The sequence below is a fragment of the Rhincodon typus genome, chromosome 21, assembly GCF_021869965.1.
Source record: "Rhincodon typus isolate 14 chromosome 21, sRhiTyp1.1, whole genome shotgun sequence".
In the NCBI taxonomy this organism is placed as follows: domain Eukaryota; kingdom Metazoa; phylum Chordata; class Chondrichthyes; order Orectolobiformes; family Rhincodontidae; genus Rhincodon; species Rhincodon typus.
In genome coordinates this window covers 18,788,288-18,805,165 of record NC_063352.1, presented here as the reverse complement: position 1 = coordinate 18,805,165, position 16,878 = coordinate 18,788,288, and the positions used below count along the sequence as shown (strand labels likewise).

Here is a 16,878-nt window from a genome sequence, read left to right as displayed (position 1 = left end):
TTTAGAAGATGGTATGATACTGGAGATTCAGTCATATGATGGCACAGACTTAAGATAATTGCTAAGAAAGTAATGGATAGATTAGAAGGACGATTTTCCAAAACAATGCAGCTAATTGTTATGAATTGCACAATTACAAAGAAAAAAACCCAGTAAAGCTATGTGGTAAAACCAGAGGAAGTTGGGCCAATTCCATTCAAAGAACTAGCATATAAAAAAAAACTTCTTGTAAGGTTCTCTGTGAGGAGGAAAAAAAGCCAGTCATATAATTTTCAACGTCTCGTTGCAATTAATATTGAGTCACGTTAAGGGGTGGCAACAGTCACATTGTGAATAAGTATTATAAAGTCGAGAAACAGTCCTGACCTCGAAGCATGTTGCTCAATTACTAGGTCCTTAGCAACACACTCCAAGAGACTGCCCCAAATTGCCCCTGTTTGTCTCCTGCGGTTGCTAGGCGAATGACGCAGACTCCCAGGGGCCACTCCGTCCATCACAGCCTTCAGCCCGGAATTCCCGCCCCTATCTTTGATTGGCTGCGCTGCCCTGGTCACAGCGGCGTCCAATTGGTCAGAGCGCGTTGTCAGTCACAGCGGAGGAGCGGAACAGGCTGTTTCCGGATGCGAGCAAGCATGATGGCGGTTGTGGGAAAATTGTTGGGAGGTGGGAGGTTGTGTCACTAGCGAAAGTGCAAATTAAAATAAAATCACTATCGTCACCCAGACAAAACAGATGAATGGAATGTTACCGACCGCGAGAATAATGGTTTGGGGCTGGGATCTGGGAGAAAAATCGGTGTGGAGAGGCGTTCAAGGCCTGTGAGTAAGGATGAGTTTCTGTGGCCCAACTCCAGCGACTGTTTGCTGCCGAAAAATCCGAAAGAAAAGCTCCAGAAGGGGAGAGCGCGGCGGCCGGCCTGCTGTTGGTGGTATTTAAAGGGAGAGCGGGCGGGGAAGAGGGGGTGCGAGGGGGAGGAAGAGTTGATGGTTGACATCGGCTCGTATTGACGGCAAATCGGTCTGTTCGTATAAATGCTTCAGATTGATGATCGTTCGAGACCCTGACGACGACGTCGAGCAGTTGATCCCAGCCGAGAATGGCGATACACGCCGGCGTTCTCTTACTGACATTATTGGCATTGCGCAGCGTCCAAGGTGCTCCACTTCCGCAAACAGTTGCAGGTCAGTGCATTCGGGCATCGACTAAATAACAAAAGATTGGACGTAGCATGTTAATTGTTCATGTCTTAAAAACAAAACTCAGCTCTTGGGTTACGTACAGATAAGAAGCATTTTACTTCTACAGAAAGTGACGGGTACAACCGGTTTGTTTATTATGAAATTTCTCAATTTAAAATCAAAAGTGTACGTCATGTTGAGAGATGTAACCGGCTGCCTGCGAGTCTTAATTGTAATGATATCACTTACTGACATCTGGAGATTGCTTAGGATTGTAGGGTAGCATTGGAGTACAGTACGTTCTCGCAATTGAATTTAATCAGAGTTTGTTTCACAGGTCTTTTTTCTCTGTCACACTGATTATTTATTCTAACGTTGGAATGTTTTAAGCTTCCTGTTTTCAGCCTGCCATCTTGAAAAATTTTCTTGGGAATGAAGTAATGCCATCTCTGCATTGTTAAAATTTATTCCATTGTTAAATTGAACTATGGAAACATTTGGGATAATTGAAGTTAAATATATGATAGCTGTATCAAGGTTAGGTGCTAAAATCTATACTTTTTAAAATCAAAATGTGTTCTTGTCAGTTCTGTGCTGTACATTGGTTGAACTGCATCTCACGATTTCAGTTGGTGCTTTAAACCATGGGCTCCATTGAAATTCAACTTCCCAATTCGCGCATGTTTTATGTATTGGTTTTGAGTGCAAATGCAGTTGCTATATTTTCTTGTTTCATTAATGGCAAATGAAGTTTAATTTTGATAAATGCTAGCTATTACATTTTGGTAAAACAAACAGAAGCAATGCTTATTGAATTAAAAATAGAACCTTGGGCAGTGTTGTATAATAGAGACTGAGGGATTCAGGTACATAATTTTCTGAAGTTTGCGTCACATATATATAGGGTGGTTAAAAAGGCGTTTAGCATGCTTGCCTTCATTGCTCACGCATTTGAATATAGGAGTTGGGATGGTATGTTGGGGTTATGCAAGACGTTGGTGAGGCCTCTTCTGGAGTACTGTGTCCAGTTCTGGTCTCCCTATTACAGGAAGGATATTATTTAGCTGGAGAAGGTTCAGAAGAGATTTACCAGGATGTTGCTAGAAGGAGAGGCTGGATAGGCTGGGACTCTTCTCATGGGAGCATAGGAGGTTGAGAGGTGACCTTATAGAGATTTATAGAATCATGATGGGTACAGATAGGGTGAATGGCAGGTGTCTTTTCCCTAAGGGCATTTAAATTTCTAGGGATTTAAAGACTAGGGGCATTTTTTAAGGTGAGAGGAGAAAGATTTAAAAAAGACATGAAGGACAATTTTTACGCAGGATGGTTTGTGTGTGGAATGAACTTCCAGTCGAAGTGGTGGATGAGGGTACGGTTACAACGTTTAAAAGACATTTAGATAAGTACTTGAATAAGAAATGTTTGGAAGGATATGTGCCAAGCGAAGGCAGGTAGGACTAGTTTAGTTTGGAATTATGATCAGCATGGATTGGTTGGACCAAAGGATCTGTTTCTGTGCTGTATGACTCTATTTATGTGAGAACTGGAACTGAAATTTTTGTGAACAGACTATGCAGCAAAACAGATGGTTGGAATTACATTACACCTTGCATTTCAAATCATGAAAATATTACAGAGATTTACTTTAGTCATTACCCAAATGTTCAGTACGCAATGGCTCTTGCATTTTGCATTTGAATGACAGTTCATGTTAAAATACCAGGGAGTATATGGTATATGTTTTGATTAATAACATGACAAAATTCCATTTTGACTTGGAGTGAGAGGAAGATCCTTTTCAGGAAAAGTTGATTCTCACAGAATTGCACGTGTGTCAATGGACTTTAAGGCAATAGTTTTCTTGTGCACCCTTGGTTTTGGGATGAATCTTAAGGATCTAAAGAACCGTTGGAGGTGACAAAATATGTATAATCTTTCACTTAAATTGGTTTAATTTTAAAGCTGGAGTCATAGCCTAGGATTGGCCCTTACCATTGGGAACTGTAACACTGAAAGCCTTTGTTTTAACCAAACAAAAAATCTGTGCAAGTCTATTCACTTTCTTCGTAGTTCTCTGTCTTGTGTAAATATGATCAAAAAAGGTCTTGGTTAGTTGTGGCTGTTTTTTATTTCTTTGTAGTATTCATATTGTTAATTTAAAAAGGGAAAAATGTTAGAATTCAAAGTGAGTAGGTTTCTTCAGAAAAATGTTGACTTTGTCCCTTCTCTCCCACGGTCAACTGATAAAAATGCTCCTATGCTGTTGTTGTCCTGGAGCACCCTTCCCTCAGGCAGTTGTATGCTGTGCTAGCACAATGGAGGCAGTGCTGGATCTCTTCTTCAATGACTGCTTTAGTCGATAGGACACTCCCGAGGCCTCCCCATGAACTGTGATGATCAGGGGCTCACTTAGCAATGCTGGGCCAGGTTGTTGGAGGAGCTTCATCTTTTGGATGTTCAGGATGAGACCCACGCTATCATATGCCTCTGCAAAGCGCTGATGATGGTCTGGACTTCGACCTCTGAGTTTGCACATATGCAAGCATCATCTGTGTACTATAGCTCGATGACACTGGTTGTGGTGATTTTGGTTTTGGCTTGAAGGTGACGGAGGTTGAATAATTTTCTGCTGGTTCTGTAGGTTAGCTGCACTCCATTTGGGAGTTTGGTGAGGTAAAGCATTGCAGTGAGGTAGATCGAGAACAGTGTTGGGGGCGATGATGCAGGCCTGCTTGGTACCGAACTGAACAGGGAATGGATCGGGGGGGTGGAGCCATTTGTCATTACCACGACCTCCATGTTGTTGTGAAATAGGCATAGAATAGTGACAAACTTTGTGGTGTAGCCAAAGCAGAGAAGGACGCTTCATAATTCTTCCTAGTTGAAGGTGTCGAAGGCCATGTACATGGGTCGATTCTTTTCTCTGCATTTCTCATGCAGCTGTCACGGGGTGAAAAGCACGTCCATTGTGCCCCTGCATGGCCAGAAGCAACACTACCGCAGGGAGGAGATGATTGAGGGGAGGAGCTTGGCGATGATTTTTCCAATGGTTGTCAACACCACAGTCGCACTTATTCCATCTTTGGAAATTGCTCACAACTGTGGCATTTCGGAGTTATCCTGGGATGCTCTCCTCTTTCCAGATAAGGCAGACAAAGGCATGTAGCTGCAGCAGGAACTCTTTGTCTCTGCACTCCAGTGCCTCAGTGGGGATGCCATCTGCTCCAACAGTCTTATTGTTCTTGACCTTTTGGAAGGCTTTCTATACTTAATGTGGGGCCGGAGTGTTGCTGACCTCGTGCTGTATAGCGTGCTGTGGGATGTGGTCAAGATTGCTTGGATTGACGACAGAGCCTTGGTTGAGGAGGTCTCTGAAGTGCTTCCCTCACGCTGTTTGATGGCTTCTTTGTCTTTGAAAAGATTCACTCCTCAGCCAGGGGGTTGGGGCCTTGGGTACTTACTCCATAGGTGTTCATACTAGCACAGGAGAAACCCTGCATATTATGGATGTCGGCCATTTGTTGGGCCTCCATCTGTTTTTTATGTTACGGATTCGTTGTTGGACCCCAGTCTTTGGTCGCCTGTAGGCCTGCCATTTTTCTTTGGAGTGCAGTTGCAGTTTTACACTCAGAAATTCCATGCACTTCTGGCTTAAAAATTCTTGAATCTCCTGCTCATTCTTGTCAAACAAGTCTTGGTGTTTCCTGGTTAAGTGACTGGTTGAGTTTTTGCAGCCATTAATGATGGTGGCCTTGAGGGCGGACCAGAGGCTGTTGGAATCCCACAACTCAGTGTCACCAAGGATCGCTAGATTTGTGGAGAGGAGTTATTTGTATGAAGCTGTCTTTTCTGGATCTTTGAGTGCCTCAATGTTAAACTTCTCGCAGGGCTATATTTATGTTGATTCTGGCTTGGATCAGGTGATTGACCGCCAGCAGTTGTCGGCGTGGGTGATTCTAAAGTCTTTCCAGTCGCTTGCTTTAATGATGTAGTCAAGGAGGTGCCAGTGTTTGTCCTTTTGGCGGAACAGTAAGTTGGTGATGAAGGTGTGTTCACAGCATCTGGTTGGGGGAAGGGTGCCATTGGGATTTTGCTTGCTTACCTCCTCTTTCCCGATTACAAGGTCCCAGAGGTCTGCACTTTGCTTTTGGTGTTGAAATCACTGAGGACGATTTAGTTTGTCTGCTGCAGGGACCTGAGAGAGAGAGTCATCAAGGCTGGAGTGGAATTCCTCCTTGTCCTCAGTTGCTGTATATACACTGAATATCTTGATGTACTGGCTCTGAGCAAGGGTGAGTTGGTGTGACATGAGGCATTTGCTTGTTCCACAAGGAGAATCTTTGAGTTGGTCCATCAGTTCATTTTTGATAGTGAAGCCAACTCTAGGGATGTGGTGCTCTTTTTTGGCTTTGCCTTTCCAGAAAAAGGTGTAGCCACCACCTTGTTTTCTGAGCTGTTCTTCCCATACCTGCTGGGTATCACTCCGGGCAGCAATGTCAGTGCCTGAGTTCCCAGGCAACAGTGGCAGTGCAGCACTCTGGTCTGTCACTGGCAGCACTCTCCGTAAGCGTCCTGACATTCCAGGTTTTGAATTTCATCCTGGGGGTGTGGAAAGTCTCTCTGTGAGAGTTCTTTTAATGTGGAGAAACCATTGCACACCAGCTACCACAGGCAGCGCAAGGTCTTGATCCAGTGACAGGGGAGTTCCAAGACAACTGGACACTAACTTAGATTACCTGTGGTGGAGTGCAGACAAACAATTCAGCGTGGGCAGTATCTCCTGCTGGATTAGTGTGAGGTCCGAGGTAAGCGGTGTGTGAAGAAGGAGAGGAAGATGGAAAGGACAGCATGGTTGCTGCCATTGTGCTGGTCATTCTCGGTCTGTGATTGTAAAATCACTGGGCTGGGGCTGGGGGCGCTTATAGAAACACTAAACTGGTCTGGGGGATTTATAAAATCACTGGTTGGGGCTGGTGAGTAGTTTTCTATAAACACTTGCCTGGGAGGAGTTTATATAAACACTGGGCTGGGAAGGTGTTCAAAGTTACTGGGCTGGGAGCGTTTATAAAAACAATGAGGCAGGGTGGTGGAGTTTAGATAAGCATTGGACTCTTGGGGGTTTATAAAATCACTCGGCTGGGAGGGTATCTTAAAAAATTATTGGGCTGGAGGTGGATGTTATAAAATTGCTGGGAGTGTTGTGTAAACATGAGGAATACCTTTGGGAATACTCAGGGGGGCCTCTCCACCATGGTCTGCCTTGGTGCCCAGGGATTCTCGGAGGCTGGGGTGGGGTGATGCAGGAAAGAGAGGTTACCACAGGAGGGTTTATGCTTTATGTTCCCCTCCTCACTTGACTGGCCCACTGTCTTCACAGAGGCATCCTGGGAACAGTGCAACGGGTCAAAGGGAAGGAGCTTCTACTCTTCCTCAGCCCTTCAGTCACTGAGATCCTGGAACAGAAACAAAAATTGCTGGAAAATCTCTGCATATCTGGCAGCACCTGTGGAGAAAAATCAGAGTTAATCCTATGGGTCCGTTGACCCTTTTTCAGAGTTACAGATCCTGGATTTGATTCTCAGTCTAACTATAATTACTGTGACAAATGTTACAGGTAGGGAAGTAAGGTAATTTGAATTATTTTATTTATCTTGCCTTCTGTGAGCAGAAGTGTTTTTAATTTTTTTTTTCTTTTGTGGCATGTTTTCCTGCAAACCATCTGTTTGGGAAGTCCAATTTTTAAAGTGACTTTCAACAAACTGTATTTGATGTTAAATCAGAAATGTGGTTTAGTCATTGTTGAAACTAAGGGTAGGGAGTGAGGGAGAGAGAGCTGATCTTGCAACACATACACTCTCAAATATACAAAAAAAAAAGCAAGGAAAGAGTTTACAATTAAGAATTTTTTTAAAAAGAATGGATATTAATTCACATGATAGTGTCCAGTGAAATTCTTTTCTTTAGGAACTCAGGAGAGGTTCTCGGGAGTTGCCAAAGGACCAAGTTTCTAGGGGGTTTAAACTTGAGGCAGGCTTAACTGTGACCCTGGAGTGCGACTTTCTGTTAATAGTCTTGCAGACTTATTTTTATTTGGATGGTAAAAACAGACTGAGGCAAGGGGGTTCAGAAATTATAATTTTTTTATAAACTTTTCAGTGACCAGCGGACCTTTGTTCATGTAACATGATTACTGGATGAGTTTCAGTTTATCAATTCATTTCTATCCCTTTGGCCAAGGATCAGTTGCTCACCTTGAGATGTAGATGGCCTATAAGCTTCCCTGCAAGTGTAATAAGGTTTGATGACTCTCCCTTTGTTATTGGACCTGCCTGTGTAAGTATACTGGCTGGTGTTCTGCTTTGTCTGTTTGACTTCAATGCCCACATCATCAAAGGTATGGGATTCTAGAAGAATGGTATCTAAGCTCCTTTGTGACTACTGTTTTGAGTTTTCAGAATTGTAGTCAATTTATACCATGTGATTGGCAGCGGTCATTGCAGTGTGGCAAAGTCCAATATAAAATTAAACAAGGAAGTAATGTGTGTTTATACAATTTATGATCTCTTTCATGTTTTATCGAAACAAAACAAGGGTGAAATAAAAATATTCAGCAAAAGAATACCTCCCAAATGTAGCGTCACTTTCAGAGAATGCTTTTGGCCTTTAAGTTCATGCAAGTGCTTTTCCAGTGGTGAGTGGGTACTAGTTTCTTGTATTTCTCTAATTCCAAAACCAGAAGTTTTAAAGCTTATGTAGAAGCCACTTGGCCAATTATCAATGCAATATCATGCATACAAAGTCAACTGCATCTTTCTCCTGCTTCAATTATTTATTGACCTTTTGCTTAAAAACCAGTGGTTTTGGCCATCATCATTCACCGGCAAAAAGTGCAAGCTCCAAGAACCCTCTAAATAGATTTTTGAAATTTTCTTATTGAGTATTTATTTTAATTTGTAAAGCAGGTGCAAGATATAAATTTATAAACCTTGCACAAAAATAAAACAATCAGCGGTCCAATCGTGGTTAACAAGGGAAATTAGTGATCATGGTAGATACATGGAAAGGACATAAATATTAGCCAGAATAAAACATCAGACCAGAGGATTGTGAGCAGTTTAGGTTTCAATAAAAGAGAGCAAAGGGATTGGTTAAGAGGGGAACATAAAGTATGCGACTAAGCTTGCGGGGAATATACCAACTGATTACAAAAGCATCTCTTGGGGAAGAGAAAAAGATTATTAAGCCAAAAATTTATAGTCTTCTGTTCTTTACAGTGAGAAACAGGGGAATTTATAATGGGGATCAAAAATGGGACAGTTAAACACATGCAAAAGCTGGTTCGGAGAAACGGTCACTGGACCCGAAAAGTTAACTGATTTCTCTTCGCAAATGCTGCCAGACTTGCTGAGCTTTCCTAGCAATATCTGCTTTTGTTTCTGATTTACAGCATCTGCAGTTTGTTTGATTTTTGATTAAATACATATTTTGGTTCTGCCTTCTTAAAGGAGGACATTATGAAATGTCCCAGCAATGTTGGGGACTACCAAGACTACTGAGTAGGAGGAACTGAAGGGAAATCAGTATTTGTACGGAAATGGTGTTGGAGAAATTGTTGGGATTAAAGGCCGCTAAATCCACATTCCAGATACTTAATGAAGAGGCCCTAGAAATAGTGGATGCATTGGTCATCTGTCAAGATTCTCTTGACTCTGGAGCAGTTCCTATAGATTGGCGGGTACCTAATGTAACCCCACTATTTAAAAGAGGATATATGGAGAAAACAGGAGGTTATAGACTGATTTGCCTGACATCATTAGTGGGGACAATGCTAGAATCCATTATAAAAGATTTAATGGCAGAGTACTAGGAAAATAATGAAAGGCGGACAGACTTAACGTGGATTTACGAAAGAGAAATCATGCTTAATGAATCTACTGAAATTGTTTGAGGATATAACTACCAGACTTGATAAGTGGGAAACCATTGAATGTGATTTACTTGTACTTGCAGAGGGTTTTCAATAATGTCCTACGTAAGAGATTAGCATGTAAAATTAATGGGATTCGGGGTAGTGTATTGACGTGGAAAGAAAACTGGTTAGCAGAGAAGAAACAAAGAGTAGGAATAAATCCGCCTTTTTCCAAGTCCCAGGCAATGCTCGGTATGCTATCACAGTGATCAGTGCTTATACCCCAGCTAATCGCAATATATATTAATGATTTAAATGAGGGAAGTAAATATGCAAGTTTGCAGATTACATAAAACTGGATGGGACTGTGAGCTGTGAGGAGGATGCAGAGATGTTACAATGTAATTTGGACAAGTCAGTGGGCAAATGTATGTCAGAAAGTATAATGTGAGGTTATCCACTTTGGCAGCAAAAACAGAATGGCAGATTATTATCTGAATGATGATGGATTGGGAAGGGTGGAGGTGTAATGAGATCTGGGTGTCCTTCTACACCAGTCGCTGAAGGCAGTGAGGAAGGCAAAGATATGTTGCCCTTATAGTGAGAATTTCAGTACAGAAGCAGAGATGTCTTGATGTAATTGTACGGCACCTCAGTGCGACAACACCTGGAGTGTTACATGCAGTTTTTATCTCCTTATTTGAGTAAGGATGTTTTGACTAAGGGAAAAGTGCAGCAAAGGTTTGCTAGACTGATTCCTGGGAGGTCAGGACTGACGTATGAAGAGAGACTGGATCAATTAGTGTAATATTCACAGGGGTTTAGAAGAATGAAGGGGGATCTCGTAGAAATCTATGAAGCTCTAATAGCCCTAGTCAAGATAAACAGAGAATGTTCCTGATGTCTGTGAAGTCCAGAACCTGGGGTCACAGTTTAGGATTCAGGATAGGCCATTTAGAACTGAGATGGGAAATTTCTTCACCCAGAGTGTGTAGAGCCTGTGCAGTTATCTGCCACAGAAATTGGTTGAGGCAAGACGTGGGATGTTTCCAAGAAGGACTTAGATATAGTTCTAGGGCTAAAGAGATCAAAAGATGTGGGGAGAAAGAGAGGACAAGATGCTGAGTTAGCTGACAATCGTGATCATATTGAATGGTGGAGCAGGTGCAAAGGATCAAATGGCCTACTCCTGGTATTTTCTGTTTCTATAATGCCTGGCCATGACTTCACAACCAAAGGAAATAGTCTTTCTCTCTTCATTTTTAAAGCATTTTTTAAATTGAAAATTTAAACAAAATTCACCTTTGCTCCAATATCTCTTCAAAATTATATTTTTCTGTACCAGGTCTCATCAGTGAATCGATGTAGTGTTTTGTCGGACTTCAGTGGCATTGTGTAAAAGGGTACTTGAAGCTGTGACTTAAACAATATTCAATGTCCTTTTGGTTATATTTTAGACTATCTCTGATGTTTTTGATTTCCTGGTTGTACTCAAATTGTACCCTTCACTTCTTGGAAATAAGTCAAGTCATGCTTCCTTTCTTAATAAAATTTAGAAAATGCTTGAAATGCTCAGCAGATCTAGCAGCATCTTTGGAGAGCGAAGCAGAGTTAATATTTCAGGTCAATGATCTTTATTAGAACCATTGACATCCTTTGCCTCTTCGACAATAGTACTTTGATCTCTCATTACTTCAAAGTTATGTCTTCACCTGAAGATGTTTTCTTGCTGATGTAACTAATTCTTCCACATTTGTCATAATAATAACTGTTGTTCTTCTCTTAAACATAGAATCCCTTGTAACCTGCTTCCATGTTATCTGAAATCTTCCCTGTTACGGAGAGGTTAAATACCATGTTTGCACTACATTGATATGATTGATTTAAATGCGAAATGCATCTTTTCTGTAACCTCCATTTGTTTTCTCCCGACAAATTCCTAGAGGTTATCCACCCTTTGAGATGTTCTTCAGCCTTGTACCTCTTTAAAACAACGTCTGCAAAGCACCTTTTGTTTTGTCTGCCTGTCATGCTGCCTCCTGTGTGTTCTTTGTGCAATTGTGGCAAAATATCAGTCAGGAACATATGACTGAGTACCTCTTAATCTTTCACTTGTCTAACAAGTAGCTATGGATAGTTTCAGTGACTCAAGGATTCCTTGAGTCTGTTAATTTTTGTGTCTCCTGTCGTGCAGGTCACCCAGTTCACTACTTTATCCTGAATAGTGTGGCACTTCTACACTTTACAACTGATCCTCAAAAGTAATTACAGCTGCCTTCTGTGATCTTGCAGCTCACACTTATAGATGATGGGTGTCCGCAGGGATCGGTGCTGGGTCCACTTTTGTTTGTCATTTATATAAATGATTTGGGTGAGAATTTAAGAAACATTGAGTATAGGAGTTGGGATGTCATGTCGAGGTTGTACAGGATGTTGGTGCGGCCACTTTTGAAATACTGTGTACAATTCTGGTCACCCTGTTATAGAAAGGGTATTAGTAAATTGGAGAGGGTTCAGAAAAGATTTACCAGGATGTTTGCTGGGATTGGAGAGTTTGAGTGATGAGGATAGGCTGGATATGCTAGGACTTTTATCACTGAGGCATAGGAAGTTGTGGGCTGATCTTATTGAAGTTTATAAAATGGTTGGGACCCTACCACTGCATGACAAGAGTCCTAGCTTAGCTCAAATTTATATAGCTATCCTAACTTGTAAAATAGCAAATTTTCACAATTAATTAACTATTACCTGCAGCACTGCACTCCATTCTCTGAATCACACTGGCCTCGGCAGTGTGTTGGCCAAATTAGGCAGGCCAGATATATAAGATATTGGCATTTCTCTGAAACATCTATGCCTGAAATCTTGAGATACTTTCAAATCATCATGGGATATTGGCTGATGACTTCACTGTAATGAAGTTTCTTGGATAGCTGTTGGTGCAGTAACATCAGAAGTTTGGACTAGATATCATATGCAACATTTATAAACATAATAGTGTCGGGCCACAGTGGAAATATCCTATGAATAAATGCACTCTTACTTTATTTCAGAAGAGGGGGCATTTCAGTTATAAGTTTTAGATTTGCAAAAAAAAATCCATTATGCCTAACTAATCCAAATATGTTTTGTGGCTTCTTTAATTATTTTGATGATTTATTTACATGTATATTTAGCTTAAGGTGCTTTAAAATCAGTATGTTGTTGGAATCTTGGATTACAAGAAGTATCAAAATACACTGTGATGAAGCAGCATGTGTCCAAATGAGGTGTGGCAAATTAACCTCCCTGTTTGTTGGTAGCACATTGCTGCTGCATCAAGTAACCTGGTTAAGAAAATGCTTGTAATAGATTTGATACCCAGAGAGGCAGTGAAATGATCTATTTATTAGAAAACAAGTGCAAGTGTTTTTAAGCAGTTAACTTGTGACCTTACTGTGTATGTATTTACCATAAGTTACAAATAATTGTGGCTTCATTATTTATTTGTTGCTAGTAGCAGTGTTCTTTCTGGCTGTTCACTATAAATATCGTGTGCAGATACGAATTTGGCAAAATGTTTGGTAGATTGGCTAGTAGGGTCAAATCATATGGAATCTGGGGGAGCAAGCCAATTGGATTCAAAATTGGCTTGAAGATAGGAGACTGAGGATGTTGGTTACTTTTTGGACTGAAAACCTGTGACCAGCTGTTTGCCATAAGGATCAGCGCTGGGTCCACTGTTTTTTGTCATTTGTATAAATGATTTGGATGTGAATATAGGAGTTTGCAGATGACACCAAAATAGGTGGTGTAGTGGACAGTGAAGAAGACTATTTCAGAGTACAACGTGACCTTAATCAGATGGGCCAGTAGGCCGAAGAGTAGCTGATGGAGTTTAATTTAGATAAATGAGGTGTTGCATTTTGGAAAAGCAAATCAGGGCAGGACTTATACAGTTAATGGTAGGGGCCTGGGGAGTGTTTCTGAACAGAGACCTAGAGGTGCAGGTACATGATTCCTTGAAAGCTGAATTGCAGGTAGACAGGGTGGTGAAGAAGGCGTTTGGCATGCTTAGGAGTTGAGATTTCATGTTGCGGTTGTACAGGATATTGGTGAAATCACTTTTAGAATACTGGTTACAATTCTGGCGGCCCTTCTTTAAAAACAATGTTGTTAAACTTGAGAGGGCACAGAAAAGATTTACAGGGATGTTGCCAGGATTGGAGGGTTTGAGTTATAGGGAGAGGCTGAATAGGCTTGGGCTTTTTTCCTGGAGCATTGGAGGCTGAGGGATGATTTTATAGAGGTTTATAAAATCATTAGAGGCGTGGATAGGGTGAGTAGTCAAGGTATTTTCCCTAGGTTGCGGAAGCCCAAACTAGAGATTGTAGGTTTAAGGTGAGTGGGGAAAGATGTAAAAAGGACCTGAGGGGTAGTTTCTTTGTGCAGAGGCCGGTGTGTATGGAACGAAAAGGAAGCGGTGGAAACTGGTAGAGTTACAACATTTAAAAGGCATCTGGATGGGTATATGAATGGGAAGGGTTTAGATGGATATGGGCCAGAAGCTGGCAAAAGGGACTAAGTTGGATTGGGATGTCTGGTCGGTGCGGATGAGTTGGACCGAGGGCTCTGTTTCTGTGCTCTATGATTCCATGTATTGTTTTTGTACTGTTTTGAATTCTTGAATGTTGTCCTTTCATGATGTTTTTCACCTCAGTCCATGTGCTGTCACAATCTATCAGCGGTCTGATAACTACTGGTTTAAATTTCACATTGATTGACACTGATACTGCAACCTCACATAGGGCAAGTCTGCTAGGCTTGTTGCAAACAAACATTGACTGTGTCCACATGTGCTGGAGAATCATAACTGGAATAAAGGGAGAATGTTTGTTTGTTTTTTTTTTGTCCTTTTTAATCAAATTTAAGTTACATTGTACAATAAGCTGCCTGTACATCAGCAATACAATACTGTAAATGTTGGTAAAGGTTTCTTTTGGTTGGAAATGAACCTATTTTTTAAAGTTAACGTCTCAGGTCTGGTGACCCTTCCTCAGAACAGGAAGGGTCACCGGACCCGAAATGTTAACTCTGTTTTCTCCTCCACAGATGCTGCCAGACCTGCTGAGCTTTTCCAGCAACTTTGTTTTTGTTCCTGATTTACAGCATCCGCAGTTCTTGTGGTTATTCTTTTTTTTAAAGTGTTGTCCATCCTTTTTGCATGAGGGGCCACAAACCAAATTTTCTCCACCTAGGGTGAGGTGAGCAAATTTCATCAACATCATGTTTGGCACAAGAGTAAAGGTGAATTAAAGAAATTTAACTACAAAGCAATAATTTGTTTATTTAAATAAATGAATAATTAATAAAAAGAATCATTTTGAGAAGTGACCATTAGTAAAGCTGAATAATTAAACCTTTTTCTTGCCATTATGGTAAGGAGGGCTAGAAGGAGACAGACTAGGCTCCAAGTTCTGATCAACACAGAAGGTGGAGGAGTTTGGGACGGAGAAAAGTTAGGGTTTAGCTAGCACTGACCTGCTTTTGCTTTGAGCTGGCTTTGGTAGAATTTGTACAAAAGTGGGGGTGAGAAGCTGGTTGCTTTTCAACGTGGGTTTTCCTCCTCTCCCATTTTTCTGTCCCTCTTTCACTCTTATTGCACCCTCACACATACTGATTTATGATGCATTGCACTCTCGTACCAATACATCCAAATGTGAAGAAGAGTAAATAACAGGCAACAAATGGTGATGCATCAAGAATTTGACTGTTTAAAAAATTCTCTCATACACAAACTTTGCATCCTGGTTTTGCTATCATTTGTATTAATACCATCCCTATACCTATAGTTCATGTTTTGTGCTTCCTAGATCAATTAAAATAAAACAAGGGTATGATATCAGACAAAATGGCGTTGTGATTTGTTACATTGGGCATTTTTAGGCATACTATTGTGTATGATTGTAGTGCAAGCTACAAAAGCTCCTTAGTCAGCAATGGAATTTTGTACTTTGAACAAGAAGAGTCTTGAACATTGTCCAGCTGACAGCATTAGCAGCTTATAGGTCATTGACTGATAGGAGGTGCTAGGAGCAGATGAGAACCAGTGAAGTAAGTTAGACTTTTTTTATTACATGTTTACATTTGGTATCTCCCTTATTGCTGTTTGTTCAACAGGCTCAATCATTGGGTGCAGGAGAAAGGTGGTGTCACCAGTACTATCAAATGGCGCTTAGACTACAGTAGCCTGCTCATTAAAGCTCAGTTTATCAAAGCCGCCCGGCCCCTCATCTCGTTAAAACGCGAGTGCAAATGTGAAAGAAAGAACGGAACTGAGGGTGACTACTCTAGGCATCAAGGCTGAGTATGATATCAAGGAGCCCTGGGCAGAAATGAAGCAGTGAGAATCTAGGGGTAATCTTTCTTGTACCTAGCACAAAGGTTGTGATTGTTGGAGGCTAATAACCCCTACAACAGAGTCCTGGGGCTGAAATGTACAGTGTGTGGCCATGCCTAGCCACCTTCATTCCATCATCAATTCAGAAATAGAGATGGCAGTTGTACAGTTGGCTTTTGGTTCCTGCTTAGATGTTGAAGGATATGTGACCATATGAAACATGAATTGGATAATATCTAGGCTTGGGCTGCTAAGTAACAAGTAATATTGCTGCCCCACATACCAGGAAATGGCCATCTGAAAGTGAAAGCTGACATAGTCCCAGAGGTCCATAGGCTACTCTCTTGTTAGGGAGAGAAGACTAAGGTGTGTTTAACATGAAGGTCTCCTCAGCTGATACTGAATCTGAACCCGCAGTGTTGCCATCACTCTGTATCCCAAGATAGCTATCCAGCTAACTGACTATCTACGAGAATCTTAACAATCTTCACTTGATGTTTAATGACATTGATTGCTGAATTCCCCCACTGTCAACATCCTGTGGGTTACCATAGACCAAAAATTGAACTGGATCAGCCAGGTAAACAATACAACTGAAAGAGTGGGTCAGCAGTTTGGAATTCCGAGAAGAGTAACTCAGTCTTGACTTCGCAGAGCGTGTCCCCCAACTATAAGACAAGAATATGGACATTGCTGGAATACTCTCCATTTGTCTGAATAAGTATGACTCCAACAACATTCTAAGAAGGTCAACATCATTCAAGACAAAGCAGCCTGCTTGATTGGTACCCTATCCATAAATTAAACATTCACTTCCTCTTCCACTGATGCATGATTGAAACAGTCTGTACTTTATGCAAGAATTAAACAAATCACCAAGGTTCCTTCACCAGCTCCTTCCAATCCATGACCTCTGTCACCTGGCAGAACAGACCAGTAGATTCATGAGTACACTAACACCAGCAGGTTCCTCCTCAACACAATTAAACTTGCTGTTCCTTTGTTGCCTGATCAAAATCCTGTAACTCCCTTCACAGCAGCACTGAGGTTACATGCACTGTATGGACAGCAATGTCTTAAGAAAGTGATTTAAGAAAGCAATGGCCTAGTGGTTTTATTGCTGGACTGTTAATCCAGAGACCCAGGCAATGTTCTGGGGACCTGGGTTCGAATCCCACCACAGCAGATGGTGGAATTTGAATTCAGTAAATATCTGGAATTAAGATAGAGGTTGCTGGAAAAGCTCAGCAGGTCTGGCAGCATCTGTGAAGAAAAAATCGGAGTTAACGTTTCAAGTCTGGTGACCCTTCCTCAGAACTGTTCTGAGGAGGGTGACCAAACCCGAAACGTTAACTCTGATTTTTTTTTCTTCACAGATGCTGCCAGACCTGCTGAGCTTTTCCAGCAAC

At 41.4% G+C, this 16,878-nt stretch overlaps 1 protein-coding gene across 2 annotated transcripts in view; it reads left to right on the top strand.

Moving 5' to 3' along the window:
- Positions 1 to 628: 628 nt before the first annotated feature.
- Positions 629 to 16,878, top strand: part of lmtk2 (lemur tyrosine kinase 2) — a 105,260-nt gene continuing 89,010 nt past the window's right edge. Inside the window, exons 1-2 of one of the 2 annotated variants that reach the window (XM_048609444.1) lie at positions 629 to 928; positions 1,041 to 1,181. In XM_048609444.1, coding sequence (XP_048465401.1) covers positions 1,097 to 1,181 — 85 coding nt within the window. In that variant the 5' untranslated portion in view covers positions 629 to 928; positions 1,041 to 1,096. Of the gene's footprint in view, positions 929 to 980; positions 1,182 to 16,878 lie in introns of those variants that run through there. The other variant, XM_048609446.1, reaches the window with a different exon arrangement.